The sequence below is a fragment of the Pinus tabuliformis genome, chromosome 3_1, assembly GCF_031772625.1.
Source record: "Pinus tabuliformis cultivar Carrire ecotype Pingquan chromosome 3_1, CPIR1, whole genome shotgun sequence".
Classification (NCBI taxonomy): Eukaryota; Viridiplantae; Streptophyta; class Pinopsida; order Pinales; family Pinaceae; genus Pinus; species Pinus tabuliformis.
In genome coordinates this window covers 813,692,156-813,717,697 of record NC_142301.1, presented here as the reverse complement: position 1 = coordinate 813,717,697, position 25,542 = coordinate 813,692,156, and the positions used below count along the sequence as shown (strand labels likewise).

The 25,542-nt window shown below is 37.1% G+C and overlaps 2 protein-coding genes across 2 annotated transcripts; both read right to left on the bottom strand.

The window, feature by feature from the left end:
* Positions 1 to 261: 261 nt before the first annotated feature.
* LOC149189965 (putative anthocyanidin reductase) lies at positions 262 to 25,055 on the bottom strand. Its single transcript, XM_089413329.1, has 6 exons — positions 24,820 to 25,055; positions 24,659 to 24,725; positions 24,524 to 24,562; positions 24,347 to 24,428; positions 663 to 875; positions 262 to 549 (listed from the first exon to the last, which is right to left on the bottom strand). The coding sequence occupies exons 2-6, from the start codon at positions 24,703 to 24,705 to the stop codon at positions 277 to 279; spliced, it is 654 nt and encodes a 217-aa protein (XP_089269455.1). The 5' UTR covers positions 24,706 to 24,725; positions 24,820 to 25,055; the 3' UTR covers positions 262 to 276.
* LOC149189966 (uncharacterized) lies at positions 5,737 to 8,514 on the bottom strand. The gene is made up of 4 exons (XM_089411992.1): positions 8,078 to 8,514; positions 7,912 to 7,962; positions 7,622 to 7,778; positions 5,737 to 6,384 (listed from the first exon to the last, which is right to left on the bottom strand). Exons 1-4 carry the CDS (start codon positions 8,089 to 8,091, stop codon positions 6,274 to 6,276), a joined length of 333 nt encoding a protein of 110 aa, XP_089268118.1. The 5' UTR covers positions 8,092 to 8,514; the 3' UTR covers positions 5,737 to 6,273.
* Positions 25,056 to 25,542: the final 487 nt, after the last annotated feature.

The following is a 25,542-nucleotide window of genomic DNA, read 5'->3' as shown; positions in this document are numbered from 1 at the left end:
GATTGTGTTAAGAAGCTCATTTTGATAGTGGAATATGAAAATTATTTGGGATTTCATCACTTTTTAAAACCGGTCTACATTTATCTAATTCTAAATCTATTATGAGCATACAATTTTACAACTCATAAATTTGATCCTCTGCAACCTAACCCTAATAAATCCAGATTGATTAGATTTATCTAATTCTAAATCTATTATGAGCATGCAACTTTACAACTCATAAATTTGATCTTCTGGACCCTAACCCTAATAAGTCTAGATTGATTATATTTGAAGTTAAGATAAACTTACGGATCTTTTAATACAAATCTTTGAAGTGAGTAGTAACAGCGAACTTACCCAGAAAATAGGCTTTTCACGTCTCATGATATCGATTGGGGTCCAGCAAGATTCATCAAGGCAGTCCCTAAATTCGCCATCATCATTAAGTGGCGAGGCTGCAGTTATGGATGATGTGTAAATTACACGCCTCACAGACTTTGCCTGACTGCAAGTCCTCAAAATATCAAGAGTACCATTCACCTCAGCTTCGATAACATTCATCTGTGTCTGAAGAAAAAGTACATTAAAAGGGAAAATTTATATCCAAAAAAGGGGTCAAAATCCAGTAATAAATTCGTTGTTTCCGGAAGTTGTGCATTCGGGTGGTTGTTAAAAAATACCTGTGCTTCAATGGCGAAATCCGTTATAGTTGCCAAATGACAAATGTACTCACAACCCTCAACGGCAGCATGGAAGCTTCCCTCTTGGCGGAGGTCGGCTTTGAAGAGTCTGAGCCTCTCTTTTTCTCCTGGCAGGCACATAATACGGCGAGTTTTGCTATCGTTGCCTGCAGCATGTGAAAGACGGTTGACAGTTCGTATGGACCGTCGCGCCTGGCATTGCTCAATTCAAATCAACGGTTAATGATTATCCGATCATCTAACAACCAAATCGAATGGCACATATTTTGACACGAAAACAGTTTGGAGAGTTCATTTCAGAGGGAAACGCCTTACGGCGTAAATATGTAAAGAAATAAATATGCTAGGCAATAAATATGTAAAGTAAAACTGAAAATAGAGCCGCGTGACGAGACACATCAAAAGGATGGATGGGAGGCTGAATTTTTATAAACAATTCATACTCCAATTTTTATTCTGTGTAAATATAGACACAGTGTGAAACAATTATCCACAATTATTTTCTCTAAATATCCTAATGGCAAAGGAAAAAAATATCACCTAGAAATTCCAAACTTATTATAGATTGATTAGTGGAACATTTGAAATAAGAAACTACACCTTGTTATCAATATATCAAAATATGATTTCAAATCTCATGCCTCTCCTATCAGTTTTCATCACATGCATAGAATCAAAGGATCCATGAATTGTGTAAGAACAAATCTAAATGCCATAGTTTAACTAGCTGAGGAATTGTCTGGATTGTTATGAAAATTTAGGTTATATTTAGAAAATATGTGGTAAAGATTTTTGGAAATCCAAGTTATAGTTGTTAAATTTCAAAATTTTAAGTGTCCAAGACGTTTTTGATGGTGCTGAATCTATTTCTACTGATGGTGCTGAATCTATTTCTACTATCAAAAATAAAATTCAAACACTGCATCTACAAGATTTTTTGAAATTATTTTGCCCAGATTCCTACCACTTTTGGCCATCCAAACAATTCCTCCGTATCCAATTCAAATGGACAAAGGCAAAGCAAGGCTATTTAAACAAAAGGATCAACAATTCTCGGAACAATGTAATAAAATCAGTTTTTCTTCAAAGAATGTAATAAAGTCAGTTTTTCTTCAAAGCAATTTACATGCTTTTTCTTTGATTGCAGATTATGAGGAGGACAATCTTATTTTCTCTATATTATAAACTTTGTGACTGGTTTTTATATGTTCAACATAACTAATAAATTATATATCTTTCATACACACAACTATGAACCTTTATAAGAGTTCTTATACCATATTATTATTTTGACATATCTCAGCTGGTACTACGGCCATATATACAATATAAACATGTTTTTAAGGTGGTAGGGTACTAATAACTGGGCAAAAATTATTGCATCTCGGGTTTTTTTATACTTGTTTCAGTGGCTCAACATCAAAGGTATTCAGGTATTTGGGGATTTAAAAAGTTGCATTGATGGGATAAAAAGGCTCAATTGCTTTCGGCCTCCAGTGATGTCATACGGGATGAAACTGTGTTAGTTAAAGGTTTTTGCGAGATTCTCACAAATCTTATATTCTCAGGATAAAGAGTGAATATTTTATGACCATAGAAACCCAACCTATGTAAGTAGGTGATATAAGTTTGAGAATATAGATACTTTGGAGATGAGTTGTTAGTCTAGTATGATGCTAGAGCCACATAAAAGATTTGATCATGGACAGATTTGTGATCCAGTGAATTAGTTTCCCTAATAAATCAAATGTCTTTTCTTCAATTCACTTACAACTTCATTCGTTGTTTGTATTTCATTCGGTTGTTGTTTTTCAATTCACTTATAACTTCATTCGTTGCCTGTTTTTCATTGTGTTGGATTTTTATTCCCAGCATGGCCAACTCCGCCAGTTTCCACACTGTGCTCATATTGACCTATTTTACCACTTATTCATCCCAAAAGATTTCAATATTTACTAACAAAATCATTTATCTCCCCGAGAGATAAAATTCAAAATCCAAGACACCATTACATTTCTAGTTCTCCAATATCTTCATACCCACAAATATGAATATATTTACATGAACAAAGCTTACATACGAGAGGATATGACTATTTTTCCTCAGCTCAATGACATTTGTATCCACCAGTTCTCTCCCAGATATTATAGATACTCTAATTCATGGCTTGCATTCAATGGAATGTCGAGTCTTGTTTTTGAGTCGGTCACTTCTATAAAACATTTGGTCATGTTCAATAACAAGATTGTTAGTTAAAACGAGTGGACATATAGTGATTTAGAAATTTTTTTTTCCTATCAAACACAAGGTTGGACATAATAGAGCATCACAGGGAAGTTTACCATGGACATATAATGGTAAATCAATATTTATAATTCTCCTTCACCGCAATATGCCACAAACGACACACGAATTTATGGTGGAATTTCGAACGCAAAGAAACTTATATTATACCTTGTTTTTCCCACGTGTCACGGTTTTGTTTTCACACATTTTTCCAAAACTGCCCAAAGAGAGATCAAACCATTTAATTTTTACGACAAAAATTTTTTTGACATTTTATTTTTAATGACAATTTTTTGTTTTTTATATATGAAAACATGAGATCTTAATCAATCAAGCAATTATATATACCTCTCAAGCAATAATATATGCCTCTGTTGAGGGTTCCTGCTCTCCTTGTTTCGATGTTTTTGACAGTACTTAGATGGCATAGAGACATGCATGGCGTAGACGCTCAAATCCTCCTCTGCCAATTTGCGTTACGAAGCCACCGGTTATTTTGTTGATCTCAACTAAATTTTATGCATTGGGATGATGCTAAGTCAGGCGCAATTTTTAGCTCAATCAAATGAATTTTAGCTACGAGAATATTGTAAGATGTCGTTCCAAAAGTTTCAAAATCACTTACAAAGTATTTTTGACTGAGACACAGACCAAAGGAAAGCACGGTTCAGCCCCTCACTACTTCGAGAAGCAACCCCAACACTCAGAGACGGTTCCTTCGTTCCTTACAAGGCAATTGAAACATACATCCAGATAACTAAAGAAGCCTGGGTTGACCAATCTCTTTGTACAGCATGGAGACGGTATTGCTCTCACATCCTTATCCAACAGTTGCGAAACAAGATCAACCATAGGTCAGGGAAGTTTACCATGGACATATAATGGTAAATCAATATTTATAATTCTCCTTCACCGCAATATGCCACAAACGACACACGAATTTATGGTGGAATTTCGAACGCAAAGAAACTTATATTATACCTTGTTTTTCCCACGTGGCACTGTTTTGTTTTCACACATTTCTCCAAAACTGCCCAAAGAGAGATCAAACCATTTAATTTTTATGACAACAAAATTTTTGACATTTTATTTTTAATGACAATTTTTTGTTTTTTATATATGAAAACATGAGACCTTAATCAATCAAGCAATTATATATACCTCTCAAGCAATAATATATGCCTCTGTTGAGGGTTCTTGCTCTCCTTGTTTCGATGTTTTTGACAGTACTTAGATGGCATAGAGACATGCATGGCGTAGACGCTCAAATCCTCCTCTGCCAATTTGCGTTACGAAGCCACCGGTTATTTTCTCGATCTCAACTAAATTTTCTGCATTGGGATGATGCTAAGTCATGCGCAATTTTCAGCTCAATCAAATGAATTTTAGCTACGGGAATATTGTAAGATGTCGTTACAAAAGTTTCAAAATCACTTACAAAGTATTGTTGACTGAGACACAGACCAAAGGAAAGCACGATTCAACCCCTCACTACTTCGAGAAGCAACCCCAACACTCAGAGACGGTTCCTTCGCTCCTTACGAGGCAATTGAAACATACATCCAGATAACTAAAGAAACCGGTGTTGACCAATCTCTTTGTATAGCATGGAGACGACCCATCTTCCAGTGGGCCGACCTCCAAGCCAGCCCACAGGGTGTACAGAAAATGCGCAAACGGCATAAGCCTGGGGACGATATCGCTCTTGGAAACTATATGCACAAAGTGTCTTCTGTAACGCGAATTTATATGTTTTGCCAATTTTGAATCCGCGAAGAGAGGGCATCCGAACGAATAACATTGAACTTGTTCGTGGCAAAACTTAGGGCTCGATTCCAACAATCTGAGGGTGAGCAACGAGGCAACGACTCCTCCTAAAGAATGGCCCGTCAATACAATTTCGTTCCCTTCTATTAACTGGCGCCTAAGATACTTCAATGGGATGCTCTTGGCTCTGTCAAGAAACCCCGCATGAGCAGCTCCCGCGTCCAGGCTCAAGGACCTCTGCATTATGTTGAGATCCCTTAGCGCATCCATAAACCCCGTGGTGCCTCTGCAGGCGATGATCATGTGATCTTTGGCCAGGCTTTTAACGACCAGAAGAACTTGCTTTCGGCCAATCTCGAAGCCTTCTTTTCGCAGCTTGTCTTCTTCCAGAAATTCATAGATCGCCGTTTCCGGCAAGCCGAATGTGGTATTCAGTGTTTCAAGTTCCTGCCGAGGATTGTCGCTGTATGCAACGGCTAAAAGAATCAGCGCATCGGCAAGCCAGACGGGATGACGGTCTTGCTTGATTATTTGGCTGAGCGTGGCCATCGATTTTGTGGTTCTGCGAATACTAATGTCTCTCCCTCCACACCACCACGATGTCTTGCCTCCCTAGGCGCCTCCTTCTCGTCTGTGCTCACCACAACGTATCTTGTTGAAAGACGGTTGACGGTTCGTATGGAGCGTGGCGCCTGACATTGCGCAATTCAAATCAACGGTTAAGGATTACTCTATCATCTAACAACCAAATCGAATGGCACATATTTTGACACGACAACATTTTGGAGAGTTTATTTTAGAGGGCATAACAACTAGGCAGATAATAATCCTACATGAATCACAATACTTAGCTCAATGGAAAAATATGCATTGGAAAAGACCAACGCTAACAATATGTAACTCTCAATTCAGTCAAAATCTTTTCCAACATAGTTACCAACTACAAAATAAGTGCTTGCCTTTTTATCAAAAAACCAAAAATGCCATCTAGAAAAGGAAATAAAATCTCGTGAAAATGAGGCTTTTTTCATTTCGTAAATCAGGGCCGGTTTTGTTTTATTTAATGGTAAAACTCAACAAAGTCAACAAAGTAGCCTACGAAACAGAGTCATCATGTGCAACTTCCAAAACCAAATAAAATATGTGTAGGGAGGGACACAACCACCCGCGTCGACGAAACAGACGCACTATTCACAATAAATGCAACTAAGTCTACAACATGAAACAGATGCAATATACACAATAGATGCAATTATGTGTAGATGGGCTCAATCTTCACGCCGACCAGAAGAAGCCCCACGTTTAGGAATCCTCCGTAACACTTCTTTCATATAATTTGATGTGAGAGTCATCACCATCGTCTGTTTCGGGTCTGGTTGTAAATTCTCCTGCAACCACTTCCATCCATCCACCATTTATACCCTGGTTTTCACCTCTTCTTTCATTCAAACGCTTCTCTAATTCCGTTTGTTCTCCCTTTGGCGTTGTAACAGAAAACCTAATTGGCACTTCCCACCCAGACGGATTTTCTGTGAATTTAAGGGCAAACACCACTCTGTAGTTGGTATTCGGAGACAAAAGCCTGCAGTCGATTTGACCACGGATCTCCAACCACCAAACCACTGATAATTCTGCCAGCACCTCGAATCTGAACACAAGCCATAACGTTAATGTATACTCTGTGAGGGTTTCCTCTGTTTAAAAACAAGGAGAGTTAACCAGGATCATGCGCTAGCTTGAACCCCATACAAAGAGCACACAACTTATAAAAAGAACAGACACTAAAAACAATCGAAAAAACTAGAGAATCATTGCTTCTTTTATGAAATAGAGAGCAAGGCCATTTATCTACGGCAGACTGGGAATACTAGGCATTAAGGTTGGGCGGTTGGTAGTTCACCCAACAACAGCAACAAGTCAGAAGTCAAATATACACAGCTTTTAGATCACTGTAAACATAACCACATGGTGAATGTACACAAACACACCTTATAAGTGCAATTTAGGGAAGTATGAAAAGACGTGAAAAATAAAAAATGGGTCTGGGCTACAAGGTCTGGATAGATACCCTGTGTTTTGTGGATGAGTGTTTGCAAAGAACCAGACCCTGAGAAGGGAGTAACACCAATGCCTAAACACTTATGAGTTGAAACTAAAGACGAACTCACAAAAATGTATCGAAATGCATGAACATGAGGCCTGAGGAGGTTGAAAGATCCAATTAGGAAGTATGATTAAATCTCTGAAAAAGAAGGTCAAGTAACCACAAAGAACATGATTGAATTCTGAAGCGGCAAAAAAATGAGTTGCAGAGGCACAGAGACGGCAAACACTAATAACTGTCATATTAATGTTCCAAAGAGCTTGAAAGAAAATTGGTGTTGATTAAGAACCACAACAAAGACTTCAAACGAATACAAACACATGACCAAAACTCTAAATGAATAAAGTAGGACCAAATTCTAAAAAGAATCAAGTGACCTATAAAAGTCTACGTAAAATCTTCAACCTGCCGCAGAAGGCTAAGCAAAGACAAAATGTGTGCAACTTCCCTGCAAGTGCAATCAACAGGAAGACCCAAAGCGAAGAGGGTATTCAATACATCAAGAGGAAGGTACTCATTAGGCGTTAATTTGGCTGTCTCAGAGTCTCTTACCGCCTGGGCATCTGACCTTTGATAGATCATAGCCCAAACCTAAGCTCCCCAGGGAAATATCCAGTGATCTCCGCATGAATCGTGATTCAGATAAACCCCAACCACAACATTGATCCAAAGGCATATCCAGTAATCTCAGCATGATTCAGATAAACCCCAACCACAACATTGGTCCAAAGGCGAAAGACACAACTGTGCAAAAATTGACTCCCACCCAGCTTCCACTTACATTAGAAGGATCGCTTTGAACACACGCAATCCTCCATAACTGTAGAGCAATGTAGGCATTCCTGAGCCTCGTTTTCGGAAAATACAATATGGGGTCGACCAAAAAATTAGCCCCAAAGAACTCCAAATCATCGTCATGCTCTAAGGCCAATAGCTGCCTGCATATGATTTTTGAACCAGATAACTCCATGAGAGGCCATCACAGAATACTGTGACCTCAAAACCAACAAGAGAAGGAGACCCTTAAACAAACAAATTGAAAAATAAAAAGAAGAAGATTGATAATCAAACCTGGAGTCACATGTAACCCAATTTCGCTGGGGATCCTTCCAGCCAGGCCATCTATTGTTGTTCCAGCAGAACAAAAACATATGAATATGAATTATTAATGAGTTGATGAACGGCGTTTTCCCAAATATGACAACCAAAACCCTGAGAATAAGTGATATATAAATACCTTTGTGCCCCCATCTATGAGAATTGGATCGACGAGGCGAGCGCACAGTTTTACCATTGAAGCTGGGACAGGGGGGTCAGCCCTGGATACGATCTGGTGGCATATTTTAAGAAGGGATTTGTTCCACAGATCGCCCGAATAGGCCACAGAATTGAAGAGCTTGGAGACAACTGACAATCTGCCAATGTCGCACGGCATAGTCAAGGAGAAAATGACCAGTATACAACTCTCTGGCAGGTCCAACATACCTGTCATACCTGTCTCGCGTTCAGGTTCAGGATCAGGCACTAATCCAGCAATTGGGTTGACATACCTGCCCTTATCAGATTCATATCGCCAATTTCGTCTCTCCGACTTCCGGTGATATGAAGCCATTTTAGTCTCTCCGACTTCCGGCGATATGAACCCCCGGCTATGGCAGAAATCGACCGCGCTAATCAACGGCTCAACCTCTCTCCATCGTCTAACATATAATCTGACGGTATTTGAGGGTGACAGATAGACAACTAGGGGAGTTCATTTCAAATGGGAACGCCTTACGGCGTAAATATTATATACTTTGACTATTAAAATAATTTAGGTAGAAGTTGTGGTTTACAATTTTAACTTTAATGATTTATTTCATAAAAAAAATTAGTCTACATTTTTCATTAAATTGTAGAATAAAATAATGAAGAGAAATAAATCTCACAAACTTTTAGGAGGGAATATTTTCGCGAAATTTTTTGGGGGAAGAATTTTTGGAGGGAAAATTTCATTCTCTAAGCTATATAATATCTTTAGGAGACTCTCCATTTGTATAATTCAACATCTTCTATTTGAAAGGGATGGATTGTTTTGATAGTGAAGTTTCGATTTATACAACATCAACATCTTCATCGCATAACAACTCTATTCATATGGATGAATATAGCAGGAATTCTTCCACTATGAATAGAAAGTCAATTCTTCCACTTAGTCCTGATCCTAAGGACTATGAGAGTAGCACCGATGAAAGAGGGAATGGAGAATTTCAAATAAATAAAGAGTCACAAATTCCACTTAGTCCGAATTTGAAGGACAATGAAAGCAGCGATGATAAAAAGCTTGATGACAAATTTCAAAAGAATGGAGGGTCATGGTGTCCACTTAGTCCTAATTCTAAGGACTATGAAAGCAGCAGTGATGAAGAGCATGACAGTGAAGTTCAAAAGAATGGAGTGTCATGGTGTCCACTTAGTCCTAATTCTAAGGACTATGAGAGCAACAATGTTGAAGAGCATGATGACAAATTTCAAAAGAATGGATTGTCATGGTGTCCACTTAGTCCTAATTCTAAAGACTATGAGAGCAGCAGTGATGAAGAGCATGATAACGAATTTGAAAAGAATGGAGTGTCAAAGTGTCCACTTAGTCCTAATTCTAAGGACTACGAGAGCAAGAGTGATGAAGAGCATGATGATGAATTTCAAAAGTATGGAGTGTCACGGTGTCTAGTTAGTCCTAATTCTAAGGACTATGAGAGCAGCTTTCATGAAGAGCGGGATGATGAATTTCAAAATTATGGAGTGTCACGGTTTCCAGTTAGTCCTAATTCTAAGGACTATGACAGCAACAGTGATGAAGAGCAGGATGATGAATTTCAAAAGAATGGAGTGTCACGGTGTCCACTTAGTCCTAATTCTAAGGACTATGAGCGCAACAATGATGAAGAGCGTGATGATGAATTTGAGAAGAATGGAGTGTCACAATGTCCTCTTAGTCCTAATTCTAAGGACTATGAGAGCAGCAGTGATGAAAGACAAGATGATGCACTTAGTCCTAATTCTAATGAGTATAAAGGTAGTAGTGATGAAGGACAAGATGATGCACTTAGTCCTAATTCTATGGACTATGAGAGCAACATTGAAAATGCACATGAGGAAGAATATCTAATAAACATCGAGTCAAATTTTCCATTGAGTCCGAATTCTAAGGACTCTGATAGTAGCACTGAAGAAGGGGAAGATGAAGAATATCCTCCAAGTCAGTGTTTGAAAAGCACAGTTGATCATAGTGTGGATAACATTCCTCTTAATGATGATGAAAATCCTTATACAAATGATGATCCAATGATGGAGATGTTGCCAAAAAATATTGTATCGAGGAGTAGGAGCAGACCTTTTCGTATCAATGCAATATGTTCTAGTTATACAAGGGGTAGAGAAGAATATCTGACGAGAAGAAGTTCTATTAGCGCACTCATTTCAAGTGAATGTTGCCAAAAAGATTGCTTGAAACATATGGATTTCAAATTTACATTAGAGAGCAGGAAGAGATATTTTTCAATGAATAAAAGCATGCAAAATTCATATTTAGTTGGGTGCATGCAATCTACATTGTCAGGTTATGATTATCATATTAGGACTTTATTTATCTGTAGAAAAGCTTTCAAAAAATTTCATTCGATTGGGAATTTTCGTCTCTCGAGAATTCAAAAAAATTTGGAAAAGGATCCCACATTTTATTTTGAAGTACATCATAAAAGACAGTTTGGGCCATTATCAAACACTGCAATGTCATGGATGAAAGATCTCTTTTCAAAGCATGGAGAGTGTATGCCAAATAGAGAGACAATACATATTCCGAATAATTTTTCAAGACGAGAAATCTACAACTTATACAAAAAATATGCAGAAAGTGCTGAGGGACATGGCCGGTTTATTACATATCAATATTTTGTGAAGGTATGGAAGAAAGAATTCAACAACGTCCGTATTCCTAAGAAGACAAGGATGGGGATTTCCAGTACATGTGTTTCTCTTAAATCAAAAAGGGACAAATGTGAAAGGTCAGAAAGAGGTAAGCATTCATAACTTCAACTTTTAAAATTGTATATTCATCAAGTATGAAAACATATTTCTTAATGGCTTTCTTTTATGTTGTGTAGATTCAATTGTCAAAGAACTTCAGGAGCATCATAAACAACAAACAAATGAAAGGAAAAAGTTATACAAGCATAGAAAGAAGTGTTATGATAATCTGAATAAATAGTTGGGTTCGATAATTGATGGTATGGACAAGAAGAAAACACTTTTACCACATTTTGTTCGCACACCCAAAAATTTACAAGAGGAAAATTTTATTCAGTATCAATTGGTTGATTGTATGGTCTTCAATGAGAAAATGTTGCCAAAGGTGTACTTCACAGCTCCAAATATTCATAATGATGCAAATCTGACCATAACCATAATTCATGATGTGCTTTATCATTGGTCTGGTAATCTTCCTAAAGTTTTGTATCTACAATTGGACAACACTTGCCGTGAAAACAAAAATCAGTTTGTTTTTGAATATTTAAACATGCTTGTTGAATTGAGAATTTTTTAGAAGGTAAAGGTTGGTTTCCTTCTTGTTGGGCACACTCATGACCATATTGATCAAATGTTCAGTGGTTTTTCAGTCACGTTGAGGAGGAAGGAAGTTGGGAGCTTGCCATCATTAATTGAATGTATTAAGAAATAATACATGCCAGAGCCTAATTTTGATGTGTTGAAAGAAACAGTTGACATGCGAAGGTTTATTATGGGATCATATGGTGAGGGGAAATGCATTGAACAACTTAATGACATTAGCTTCCAATATCAATTTCGTATCAAAAAAATTGATGAGAAAATACTAATATGGGGCAAGAAGTATTCAGCGACTGCAGAATGGGCACCGTCATCAGGTTTGCAATTTTTGAAGTTCATTCCAGATCATCCAATATTTGCATCAAAAATATTGTTATTACAATCAGTTGGTGAAGTTCATAATGAACGCAAACAAAATAGAGATATAAATTATTCCGATTGCCTAGAAGAAATTAAAAAGTGTATTAGATATACATATGAGTACTTTGACATTGCTGATTCAATTTGGTGGGAGTCATTTTTCAATAATCAAAGTTATATCATTTCAACAACATCAAATGAAGATATACCTTTGAAAAATCCATTTATTTGGCCACAAAACGTGTCGAATGCACATGAGGAAATAAACATTATTGAACAACAACAATCTCAAGGTACTATTAATTCTTCACAGGCAAAGGAAAGAGAGGTGTATATTGGTTCCAGAAGATCTCATGCACAACGTGAAGCTAGGGAAGACCTTTACAGGGGTTCAGTACAGGATATTAAGGAGGTTGAATGATCGCAGTGCTAGCAGATGGAGATCCCAATGGCTATCCATTCTGGGTTGCTAAAGTTATAAAGCTCTTTACATAAAATGAGGATGTTACAAGTGTTGAAGTACATTGGTATGCCACAAATACACACCCATTCAATGGTGTGTATAAGCCAAAGATGGTAGTTGACAAAAAAATGGCGGAAAGAGAAAAAGAAAGGGTACAAATATAAATAGTCACTGCACAGACATATTGAAATTGGAGGATGTTGACATACTTGTATATGACTTCAATTTAACAAAGAGAGGAACTCTTCACTTCAAGACGATAGAGATTCTGAAAAGGTTATTACCAGAAGGAACAGTGTTGAGATAGGAGTCTGCTGAAACTAGTCGTAGATCTAGAAGAATTTTGAAACTTGAAATGATGGGCATGCATGTGGACTCAGATGGGGCACTAGTTGATGAAAGAGAAGAATCTGGAACATCTTCGTCAACATCTAGTCACTCATCTGAAGATGTGAATTCTGATGGTGATTTTGAATAATTGTTTAAGATAGTTTATCTAACTGATGTATGCATCCTATCTTGAAATAAAATTTTTGATTTCCATATGGTGTTAAATGAGAAGTTATGAGTCATTTTTATGTTATTGGATCATTTTACTAGCACTTCTTTTAAATTTTGAAGATTGACCCTAAAAAAAAATCATCGTTCCAGTATAATCACTTTTTCGTTTTCAAGCTATATTTTGCACGAAAATTTTGTTTTCGCTGCCATTTTTAAAACATGTTCAAAATTGTCCCTAAAAAAAAAAACCATTTTCCCAGTATACACACTTTTCGTTTTTAGCATTGTTTTTTATGTTTTTTTGGCGTTTTTTGGCTAGAGTTCCTGTTTTGAGTTTATAGTTCCCGTTTCAAAGTTTACATTGTTTGATTTAGGCACCCTTGGGAAAAGAAAACTCCCTTTGGCATTCACTTAACCTTTTGAAACTTTACCCTTTCACTTGACTGTTTCCTTTGACAAATTGATCTTTTGATGCTCTTTGAGAACTTTTTTGAATTTGACTTTACGTTAATGAAGTTGGCATATAGAGATTGAGTTGGCAGCTTAGGAACATTACTTATTACATATAGTGAACATAAAATTACATGATGAAATAAGCATTTCTCTTTACAAATCATCTTCACATGGTAAAGAGATGTTATTTGATCACCCTTTACTTGCTGGTCTTATGCAATGTAATGGAGTTTTATTGGAATCTTGAAAACCCTAATGACCTAATGGGACCTTGGAAACCCTAAAAGACCTAATGATACCTTGAAGGATTGAATTTCAATATGACATGACTAATGTGATGGCATGATGTCATTAACTTTATGGACAATGGATACTCAGCAAGGTTGAAATGAGCTAACAAGTGGTAAATTTCTAAAAGGAGTAAATGAAACCCTAATTCAACCTTCAGTGACCTAGTGGAGTCACCATGAAGTGTTGATTTTCTGGATCTTTCAGTCAATGGAGTCGCGCGGTGAATGGTAAAACCTTCCTATGTGTCCAACTGCTCTTCACCATCAATAATTAGATCTACATAATTTTCATTCCTTCTCAGGGAAGATAGAGCTTTCGCTCCCCAGCAATGGCACTAGTATGTTATCACTCCTCCAAATCTCCAAGGTTGAGGAAGAGTCCAACTGAGATAGCCATAGACCAATCTTTTGACTTGGTAGCTAGCCCTACCAAGCCGGAGAGGGATCTCTCCAAGGGATCATAGCCAAGAAGGCTGGATGGATTAGGGTTTTAGGCTAGATATAGTAGCTCATGGTTTGTTTAATTTGATTTGATTGGGGTAGTCATTGGATGAGTGAATTAGGTCAGAGAGTGAACTAGGTCAAAGCAAAAGAGAATCAGAATTGAAGACATCTAATGGGACAAGGTAGGCAAGTTAGTTTAACACTTTGTAGTATTGTGATGAAATGGTTTAGACTAGTGAGTGCTAAAAATAGCATGAAAATCATGAATTCTTTTTAAATTGAATAAATAAAACAAATTACGATGATTTTCCCAAAACAGAGCATAGAAGATGTATTCTGCTTATCACATCTTGAAAATCAAACATATTTAGAAGTGAAATGGATCATGAAAGGTACAAAGCATCCACACACATGTAACTGAAGAGGAAACAACATCAAAATACCATGCCATAGGAATCCCACCAAAGTATCTGCAACTCAACCAATATATTCCATGCCAAAGTCCGAAACACTAGTACAACATCCAATAGAGTCCAACTTATAGAATGATTGAGAATTTACAGGATATAGGCCTCAAACCAACTCATCCTAGGCTCAGGGGTCGAATCCATGAGAGGAGGAGCAGTTACAACGAAAACTGAACTGATAGATAGAGTGTAGGGTGGTCAAAGTGACTCATCCCTAACTTAAGTAAATTGATTCATTACATCTCATGGAGGCCATTTACCTAATGTACTTAGCCTAGGTAGCAATAAAAATGTGATAATTACATAAATCATATCAATTACATCAGTAAGATATTGATTTCCCATAGGTAAAACTCAAATTTGGAGAAGAACAGTGAAAAACTAGGGCAATTGTCAAACGCGCATCGCGAGTGTCAAACGCACAGTGCCATCTTTAGACCCACTTTTGCCTACCTTCATGGTGTCCAAATTGATCTCAGGATTGCTCATTGGAAAGCTTATCCTGTATGGTTTCCAAAAATGCCTTTGGTTTTCAAAATGGGATTGATTTGACCCCAAAAAAGCCTTTCTCCCAAGACTAGTCAAACGCGCAGCACCTGGTCCAAAAATGAGGCAGAAACATGATTTTTTGGTAGTTTTTTGCCTTTTTCACCTGCCAATTTTGCATTCCAGGGCTAGAAACATGGTTTTCCTAGATGTATTGGTCCTTCTAAATCCATTGGTGGCTTCCATTCCTCCAAAAAGTGTCCCAAAAAAGCACAGGGCATTGCGCGTTTGACCATGCAGCTAATTTATGGGCAAGTGCGCAGCACCAAAAGGAAGTGCACAACACCGACTTAAAATCAACTTTGAAGTGCCTTTCTGAAGTCCAAATTTAGCCCATGATAGCTCGTTGGAACTATATCTCTCTTGGCTACACAATGGACCTATCAAGCACTAAAAATGATCAATTATATCCCCTCAAAAATCAATTCTCCCAAAACTGGCCAAAAATTGTAGAATGAGGATGCAAAAATGAAGTGTGATCTTTCAGGAAACTTTTGGAGGTCTTCCTAAAATCAAAATTGAGCTCATGATATCTCATTGGAAAGAAATATCTGTCTAGTTATCATTTGATGCATCAAGAAAGTCATTTGGACACTCCAACTAGGAGCAACGGTGATTTTCCCAAGGTCACTCCAGAAGTGCAACAACTCTCTTGTAGCAACTGTATTTTTGACATTTTTCCAAAACCATAACCCCTGTGTAAAAATGAAGGATTTTTCTCATCCTTGGTCTATTATGGACAAGAACCACTCTCACTTTTGTAAAATTCATTTCGTTTTGGTTGGAATCATATTTTGAAGCGAAACTGGCCCTATGTGTGGCAAATGATTTGTCCCTTGGAATGACTTCTTGAAAAATGATGGAGACATGATGTTTCTGAGTTGGAGTGGTCTCATACTTGATGAAATGACCTCCCTTAGGCCTCCTATGCTTAGATTTCTCTGATTCCATAGCCAACCATAGCTCAGTGGGAGAGGAAATTAGGTTTAATGCTTATGGAAAATGATGATTTAGGCACCCTTGGGAAAACAAAACTCCCTTTCGCATTCACTTAACCTTTTGAAACTTTACCCTTTCACTTCACTGTTTCCTTTGAAAAGTTGATCTTTTGATGGTCTTTGAGAACCTTTTTGAATTTGACTTTGATTTAATGAAGTTGGCATATAGAGATTGAGTTGGCAGCTTAGGAACAATACTTATTACATATAGTGAACATAAAATTACATGATGAAATAAAAATATCTCTTTACAAATCATCTTCACATGGTGAAGAGATGTTATTTGATCACCTTTTATTTGCTACTCTTATGCAATGGAATGGAGTTTTATTGGAACATTGGAAACCCTAATGACCTAATGGGACCTTGGAAACCTTAAAAGACCTAATGAGACCTTGAAGGATTGAATTTCAAGATGACATGACTGATGTGATGGCATGATGCCATTACCTTTATGGAAAATGGATACTCAACAAGGTTAAAATGAGCCAGCAAGGGGTAAATTTCTAAAATGAGTATAGGAAACCCTAATTCAACCTTCAGTGATCAAATTTTTGCATGACGACCTAGTGGAATGACAAAAATTTCAGATTGGGAGCCTAATATGATATGAAAAGAGGATTTTTTATCACTGATGGTAGTATGCAAACACTGACACTAACAGTCTCCACACTATTGCTACCAGAGAACGTACCTTTTGAGGGAAATCTACCGGCCTCAATACCATATTTTAATATGGAGGACTGGGACTTCGGGTATCACGCGAAGTTCCCACAACTAGAACTGAGCAAGTACCTAAATAAGGTATACTATGAGGAGTCAGATGTTACATGGCTCAAACCAATGAAGTGGGCAACTGGATTTGAGTGCGCGAGGTTGTTAAACATGTTATGGGTGCACATTTATGCCGCAAGGCCATTAACATGGTTTTTGTCCATCAATTATTGACGTTGTTTCATAATGGGTGCCTTTGGTTGGGAGGGCCCATCCCAATCACGGATATGTTGATTCACTAGATAAAACTCTTGTCGTATCAGGGAATAGACCCAGTGGATGCTTTCATTAGAAAATCACAGTAGAGGAAGTTAGCAGATCAGATGAAGAGCGACTTCGGGTTGGTGAAGAATTTGACCCGCTATGCGATCAGTTCCATATCAGATGGCACGGTGTAGTTCACTGCACAAATACTAGTCAGGAAGATCATGAGGAAATGTTGCGTTCATGAAGTGTCAGCACTAGTGGTATCTATGACTGTCTAGTGCATCAAATGAGTCCATTATAATTGGGCTAAGTATTTGTGTCACAAGTTTTTGGAAGATTGCCGAGAGACCCAGGACGAGGGCAAAGAATTTCATTACGCCTGGCTATTGTTGTTGATGACAATGGTGGCATGGAGGCCACCAAAGGAAAGTCACTTCTCTCTCATCATGATCTAGACCTATGTGAAGCCGCCAAATTCTCCTCATTGTGGGAGACAAAGGACCCTGACCGCGTAATGGAGACAAAAATATTTTGGGTCCTATTTGAATTAGAGTTGAGGATGGTGATTAACCAACGGCCACGGTTATCACCAAGCTTGCATGCCCAGTATGTGAATGTCACTGATTTCAAGGTAGATTTTCATAATCTGTTTATCCGCATGAAGAAATATGCCATGAGAATATGGCACAATTTTCCAAACTTGGTCACCGCAGATGAAATTATGGGGGTCGTCAGTAAATCGCTGAGTGACTAGCTCACCCCATCTTATGCTGCTACAAGAATCAGTAAGGTTGTCAAAGATGAAGTAGAGAAAACCATAGTTGTGATGGCAGCAGCGAAAGAGAATAAGAAGGAAACATAGAAGACTTCCGCGAAGGAAAAGGCGACGACAAAGGAAAAGGTCACGCAATAGAAGGAGGCTTCTGTAAAGGAGAAAGAAGCAACAAAAGAGAAGGTCTCTACCAAAGAGATAGAAGTGCCAAAGGAGAAAACTGCCACCACGTCATAGGCCACTATTGACCTCAGCGAATCTGAAATAAAGCGCACCAATGAAGAGGTTGAGACAGAGGGTGAACAAGAAGGGGGCACAGGCTTGGAGTCCCCCTTCATTATAAAAAAGAGGCAGAAGTGGAGCTCCACGGGACCACGCAAGAAGAAGAAGTCTGACAAGTCTACGAGTGCGACCCCTTTGGTCCTCATGGAGGGGGACCTAGACGAGATCGGTGATGTGGTCCGCAACGCAATGGAGAATATTTGGAGCCACATTGAGGACTAGTACCATCAGACATTGGACAAGGTGCAGTAGGGCCTGAGGGAATTGCAGGTCTAGACAAGGATTATTCAAGCGAGCATTGGACAGGCGAGCTTGAAGCAAGCGAGCGAGACAGCCTTAGCAGCAAAGCTCACCATGGACCTCTGCACGATGCAGTTACCAGAGGGATCACTACACGTTGATACTTCAGAAGAAAGAGTGCACCTCTTTCATATGAAGGATTTGAGTCTGAACCATGCGACTCTCCCTATTCATACACTGCATGAGCTTCATCAAGGAGTATTAAATGAGCTCCGAGTTCAGGAACAATGCGCACTACTGGTCATCAATGAAGTAAAAAACAATAACTAGTAGATGTTCGAGGAAAAGGCGCAGGCCTTTAAGGAACGTGAAGAAGTTATTGCACATAGTTAGCAGCTAGAAGCGACAATAGCGCAAGCCTGCAACAAGCTTCCCGAGCTCTATATTCCAATAGAAGTGACCTCCACTAAAAAGATATAGAAGCTAGTTTCCACATTCAAAGAATCAAAGGAGGAAATTGGCAAAGTTTGATTTGTGTTGCAACTTTAAATATCTGAGCTCCAACTTAAGTTGAAGCCAACCACTCCTCTGGAATTTAGAGAGCAACATGAGGCTTCTATTAAAGAAGATATGGATACACTAGATGCTGCAGTCAAGGACTGCACCTAGTTGTTTGAACAAGCCATCGAACTATGGACCTCACTGCAGGAAGATCCAACTTTGAAGAAAATCGAAGTAGAAATCCAAGAAAAGCAGAAGCAGTTCGGCGAGATCAGATCTACAACATGGACCTTAGCACCAGTGAAAATGTTCACCAGATTAAAAGGAGGGCAAGCACATCTAGATTGAGATCGATGAGCATCGTCAGAAGGAATCCATCATATCTTCACGGACGCACCCCTGGGTAGATGAGGCCAGCCAGTTGACAGAGATAGTGCAGAGCATGCTGAAGGCTATGCAGCAGATGCAAAGAACCATGGGCCTTGCAGAAGGTCCAACTACTGAAAAATGGTTCAGGAAGTTCGCTGGGCCATTACGCAAGGAACAACTGATCTTCAAATGTTGAAGATAGAACTTAGTGATTTGTAGGCAAAGATTGAGACGACACTAACAGAGTGACTCGAGACGAGTAACGACTTTGTGTTGGGGGCATATTGGGATAGTGTCCATTGGGGTAATTTTTTTTTTAATTTTGTTATTATTGCAAAGTCTCTGCATTTTGAGGAGCAGAGTGTGCACGTCGACAGGAGTCAAAGGGGCTTCAGGAAGGTCAAAGCCCCTTAGTTTTTTAAGAGTTAAGTTGTTGTGTGACCCGCCCATGGTTCGCAGACCATGGTATTATAATAGAAGATGATATAAAGAGTCTTAGAGAGTCATGAAGGATATCTAAGCATGTATGGGTATTTGATCTAAGTAAGAGAAATCTATTTTTTTGTACTTGGGCGAAGGGGAAGGCTCCTGCAATTGTGTGACGGAGACCTTGGTAAGTCCACAACTAAGTGCGCAGGCCCCTGAAGTTGTGTGCACAGGGTAAAAAGAGTCTGTAATAGAAGATCTGAACATAATAAAGGCTTTTTTGGATCCTTATCTATGTATCTGTGTGTTATGTTTTACTTCTGAATTTACTTTATGTTCACTCTGTTTACTGCATTTATTGTGAAAAGTACTTAATAGATGCACGAAAGTGGTATATCTGGTTAATTACATGTTGTTATGAATGTTTAGATCAATCGGCGAAGGGTTTGAATTTTTTATTTGTTAGTCACTGTAATTTTCGGGTTTTAAGGGTCAATGTTCACAAAGGTCAAAATAAAGCCCTAGAAGTAAAAGAAACACATCACATAGTCCTTTGGATGCAGAAACCTAGTTCTAACATCCCATAATACTGCCTCGAGTGAGACTACAGCTTGTGCTACGCAGGTTGTTGCCGAAAGGGTTGGTAATGCAGGGCTTTGTTGGTTAGCGCAACTAACTATGAACCTGGGTCCAAGCTCCCTCAAGCCAACAAGTCTTGGAAGATATAGAGAATAATTTTGGGACTTACAAAAAAACATAAAATGATTGGATACAAGAAGGATTTTTTACCTTTGCTCGGATTTGTATAGAGATAGATTTCAGCAAAGGCTTACCAAACAACATACTACTGAAAAATTGAAAATAAGAACAGAACCAGATTTTGGATTATAAAAACACAACATTTATATGTTGCACTTGTTTTCAAATAGGTCACCTACAATATTCATGTCCATAGACCAAAAAACACCCAAAGAAGAAAAAAGGGGAAGCTCAAAAAATGAAAGGATGGCAGCACACTGACTTTGCAGAGTTAGAGTAGGAAACTGAGGAAGATATCCCTTCTCAAGATACTAAGGATAATTAGAACATGGAAAGGACTTACGAGTCAGAACAAATTGACCATGATGGGGAGAGGACTCAAGAAAGAATTCCTTCAACACAAATGGTAATACAAGCAAATGGAGTTGTAGGAACAAAAAGAGTTCATGAATCGGGAAATTTTGATTCAGACAAATCCCAACCGCAAGTGGAGTCGGGTTTGGATATGGAAATCATTCGAGTGGAATCTTTGGGTGGTAACTGGCAAAAAGTGCATAGAAGAAAGGGAAAAAAGGGAATCTTCATGATTATTACAAGCGATGATTTTTTTTATTTTTTTTTCTAGTTTTTTTTTGTCTCCGATGATTTTGATCTTGGTTTTGTTGAAAGGCTTCGACCTATGAAAATGTAATTTTGTTTCTTTATAATAAAATTATGATTCTCTTTGGAATAAAATTAACACCTCAGTCATTATGATTAATCCCATTTGCATTTTCTTAAATTCTCTTAAATTGTTAGAATAAATATTATTAATGTTTACCATGGATGCCATGTTAATTATGGTTTTTCCTTACCTATCCTACACTATTAGATTAATTTTTTCTCTTAACTTTTATAGTCACACTAAGATTATGTGAAGCAAGAAAATGAGGCTAAACAATCACAAGGAGCCTATGTCGCAAGTACTACATGCGTATGTCCATCTTTTAAAGTTCTTCATAATAATATATGAACACATATTAATGAACTATTATACCAATTTTTCTATTTCTTTTATTTGAGCTTTAATTAAAGGAAGCTTATTCAAAACCAATAATAAATATCACTTTAATTCCAAAAATAAGTTGCCTACTCAACAATAAACTTACTAAAAAAAATCACTTTATTATTTTTTATAATTTTTTTCTATTTTATAATTAAATACCCATGAGGATTTATAAAAATTAACCTATCACATTTTTTATAAACATCTTTCCTATATTATATGATTGAATGTCTCAAAATATATATATTAATTAAATAATAATAAGAATATAAGTCACACACTAAGAAAAGATTGAAATCTTACTAATATGATGATCTATTACTAGCTAGTCAATTTTTAATGTTGGCATATGAACAATGTTGGGAACATACACAAGGATAAGTAATACTCCTTTTTATGGATGTTTCTAACCAGGATAGTTGGAAAAAAAAAATTATCTTTTTGAATTTGGTTTTTCGCTATGCAAAAGAAGATGTAGAATACAATTCTTTATATATATAAAATTTTCTAAGTTTATTTAATTTAAATAATGTAAATCATTTGAAAAGGATTATAATTGACATTTTTATATTTGAATAGCCATACTTTAATAATCTTAAAAACAATAAATTAATTAAAAAATTTATATGAAAACCACTTATTCAATTTGAAAATTTTACCATATTTTTAATTCAACAATCATCACATCAACAACAAAAAAGCAAATACCATAATTTTAAATGTGGAAAAAAAAGGTTTGTCCCTAAAAGCAACCAAGTTGAGAGGAAAAAAAGAAAAAACCTACAATGACAGAAAATAAACCAGACATCAATGCTTGCTCACCGTCAACAAAATTATCGAAAGCTTCGACCATTGACTCTTCCTCCTAAATTATGACAGTCAATTCAACGCATCTCACTTTTCAAATGCCCATGAATGCAGATATTCAAATTGAGGGGATTTTCATTTTTTTACATAAATGGTTCTTGGTATTTCCATGATCTTTTGGAATTTTAAAATCTCGTGAAAGGGATAAGAAATTACATGCTAGTTTTCAAAGGGGATTTTCCCAAAAAAATTACCCAAAAGACTAAAATATTTGTTCTAATTTACAACTTACATACAACATACGTCCCATACCCATAGACTTCAAGAATTTACATTACAGTTTTAATAATGTTATTTTTACCTTTTCACAAACTTGCAACTAATTATGGTCTAAATGAAATACCAAGGTACTGTTGTAATTTCAACATGGTTAAAAAAGAAACGGTTTATTAAAAATAGAATAAAAAAAAAAAAATATTCATGTGGAATAAAACAAAAGAAAATATCTCGAGATAGTTAGGTCAGTGTGAACTCATTTTCCTCTTAGAAAGAGGCAATTCCAAGAGGGAAAACCTTTTTCTAGGAGAAGAAGGCAACTTAAGGAAGGAAAAAGGGAACTGATGAACGATACTTGTTACAAGATGTTGTACAGGTAAGCAGAATGTTGCAATTACCATGGACTTCTTGAGCTGGACGGGAGCCAGTCGAATCCTTGGTGATTCCTTGTAAATTGAAACTCAAACTGGACCAGAGGTCTTGAGGTTTGGTTAGTGGACAATATAAGAGTAGCACCTACACTATCTAGACAAGAGGAAGCTCAGGGGAAGACTAGATGTTATTGCCAGCCTCACAGTCAGGTGGTGAGACTTCTTGATTCTAGTTGGTATATGAAGTATTTAAATATTTTTGGTTTTCTATGTTCTCTTTAAAGATTAATATTTCTTATAAAGTAAAAGAAGATAAACTAGTAGTAATTATTCTGTTTAAAATCAAAATAGAACAGTACGACTTATATGGAGAAGAACAATATAATACTCTCTCAGTAAAGCCTAGATGCTAGTCTTGTACATGCATGTAATAGTTTCTTGAAAATGGAGAAAATAGGAATGGAAAAGTAAAAGATAACCCCCTTCTATGATTATTAATGAAGATTAAGATTCCAGTGCAAGACTTAATGATGTAATGCATGAAGGAAGACAACGAGGAAAGAAAACTAGAAATTCCTGGCATTCTCATATATATAGACAAATTAGTTACAAATTCTTGTACAGAGTAACTATGCATTGATGTAATTGGGAAAGAGTCCAGTATTGCTAATTTGATTGAAATTAGTTCTATGTTAAAAACATGAGACATAGGACTAGTAAACCGAATTGTTAAGAAAAGAAATAAGCACCGAGTAGTCTTAGGTGAACAATCTATAACCCGAAAAATGAGTTAGGCGGGAAGCCAATTCCGATCGCAGCTTATGTAGGAAGGATGGTTCGGAAGAACTGGAAAACCTAGGATTTAGAGAACAAGAAAATGTGTTTATAATTATATAAATTCTAATGGCATAATATAACTTTCATAAAAGAAAGTGCATGCAATTTAGCCTCATCAAAACTAGAAAAACTTATATAAGAAGCAACTATCACATCTACTGATATAGCGATAGCGTAAATAAAAACATGTTGAATTTCAGGACAAGGAACATCATATATATAAATTACATATCAGTTCACAAATCTAAAATAAAATAACACCTTATAATGATAAAGGTAGGTGTGAGCACAACTTAGCTACAGTTGAAATCGTTCCAAAGCAACACCATAACAAATATATTTATACCCAGTTCGGTTAAATTGTAGAAATAGTAAGTATAGCAAGTAAAAGCTAAGCTTTAAAGCATAAAATACCATTAAAAGGTCGAAGCTGAAGGCTTCGATTTGGAAAAGGCTACACATAAATAATAAATATAAAAACACTAAGTTTAAACCCTTTACAAATTAAGATCATGGCCTCAGTTTGGATCCAATCAACAAAAGGGCCGTAAAAGTTAAGAGGCTTAGGGCTGTCTCTGAGGAATCGAGTAGTCAACTGCCCAGAGAGAAAACCGAGAGGGTTTTGTAACATTTTTTTATTTTCCTTGCAACAAACCTAGAGTGGTATATATTAAAACCCTGAAGGGGTCGAAGGGGAAATAGAGAGAAACCTGGAAATTAGAATGCACAAATATGTGTTGGAACGGCCACACACAATATCCATTGCCGAAGAAAAATGGGATTCGAGCTAACCTATCCATTGAGACAAAAACCCAAAAAAGAGACACACATTAATAAAAAATCATAACGAAGAAGCCATGGGAAGTTTGTAATCCTTAAGGATTTACCTGTTTAGGGAGGGGCCGCAAACTTTGGCCACTTTATACCTGATACAAGCAATCCACACCTATGTTAGATTTTAGTAAAAGACAAATATTGTGTAAAGAAAATACCTCTACTAGGAACATAGGGAAGTTGGTTACCTACGAAGTAGTTGATAAGGGTTGTGGTGGTTGGCGGACATCGTCATTGCTGGAGGAGGAAGGGAACCTGTAGGGGTAACAATGAGTTAGTTGCATGGTAAATTGAAGCAAAACCCCCAAGAAATAAGTATTACTAAATGCAGACCTCAGAGGAAGCTCACCTTTCGCATGGGAGAAGAAGGGATGACCAGAATGATCTCTCTACTTGATGATAAGGTCACTCACGCATATTTTCAGTTAGAGAAGAACGTAACCGAGAAGAAATGAAATAAGTTGCAGAGCCCAACATCCTGACATGGTCGAGCACCGAATGGCTTCTAGCCCAAGGGTTAGGGTAAAAATCTATTATGAAAAGGGAACCGAATGATCCACCATCCACGGTCACGATAGCTACAAATGGATGGTGGATGAAGCCTGAATATCTCGAGGTTATCACCTATCAAGATTATCAATTGATTTATCGTGCAATAAACATCAAATGTAAATTAAATATTGTGTGGTAGTAATTAATGTCTAAGGGTTACCATTGAATGCCCCTAACGCTTATGTACAATGAAATATGTGAATGCATATTACATTCTTTTTATAAGTTTTTAGACCTTGATCATGAACGAGAGCATGCTAGTGTTGATAATATGTACATTTTTTTTTATTAGGTTAAGTTGAGTGTGTATACATGTTACATATAGTATCAGAGCCCAATGTTCAACATTGTGACCAAGCAGGGTAAACTAATTGTCAAACATTGCTACTGGGTGAAACATAACATAATTAAGATGCGAGGCAGAACATAACGCAGAACAAGAGCCAACACACCTTATATGGAAACTAACCCATAAATGTGGGTGAAACTGGGAGAAGAATCTCGACAAGCAAACAGAACG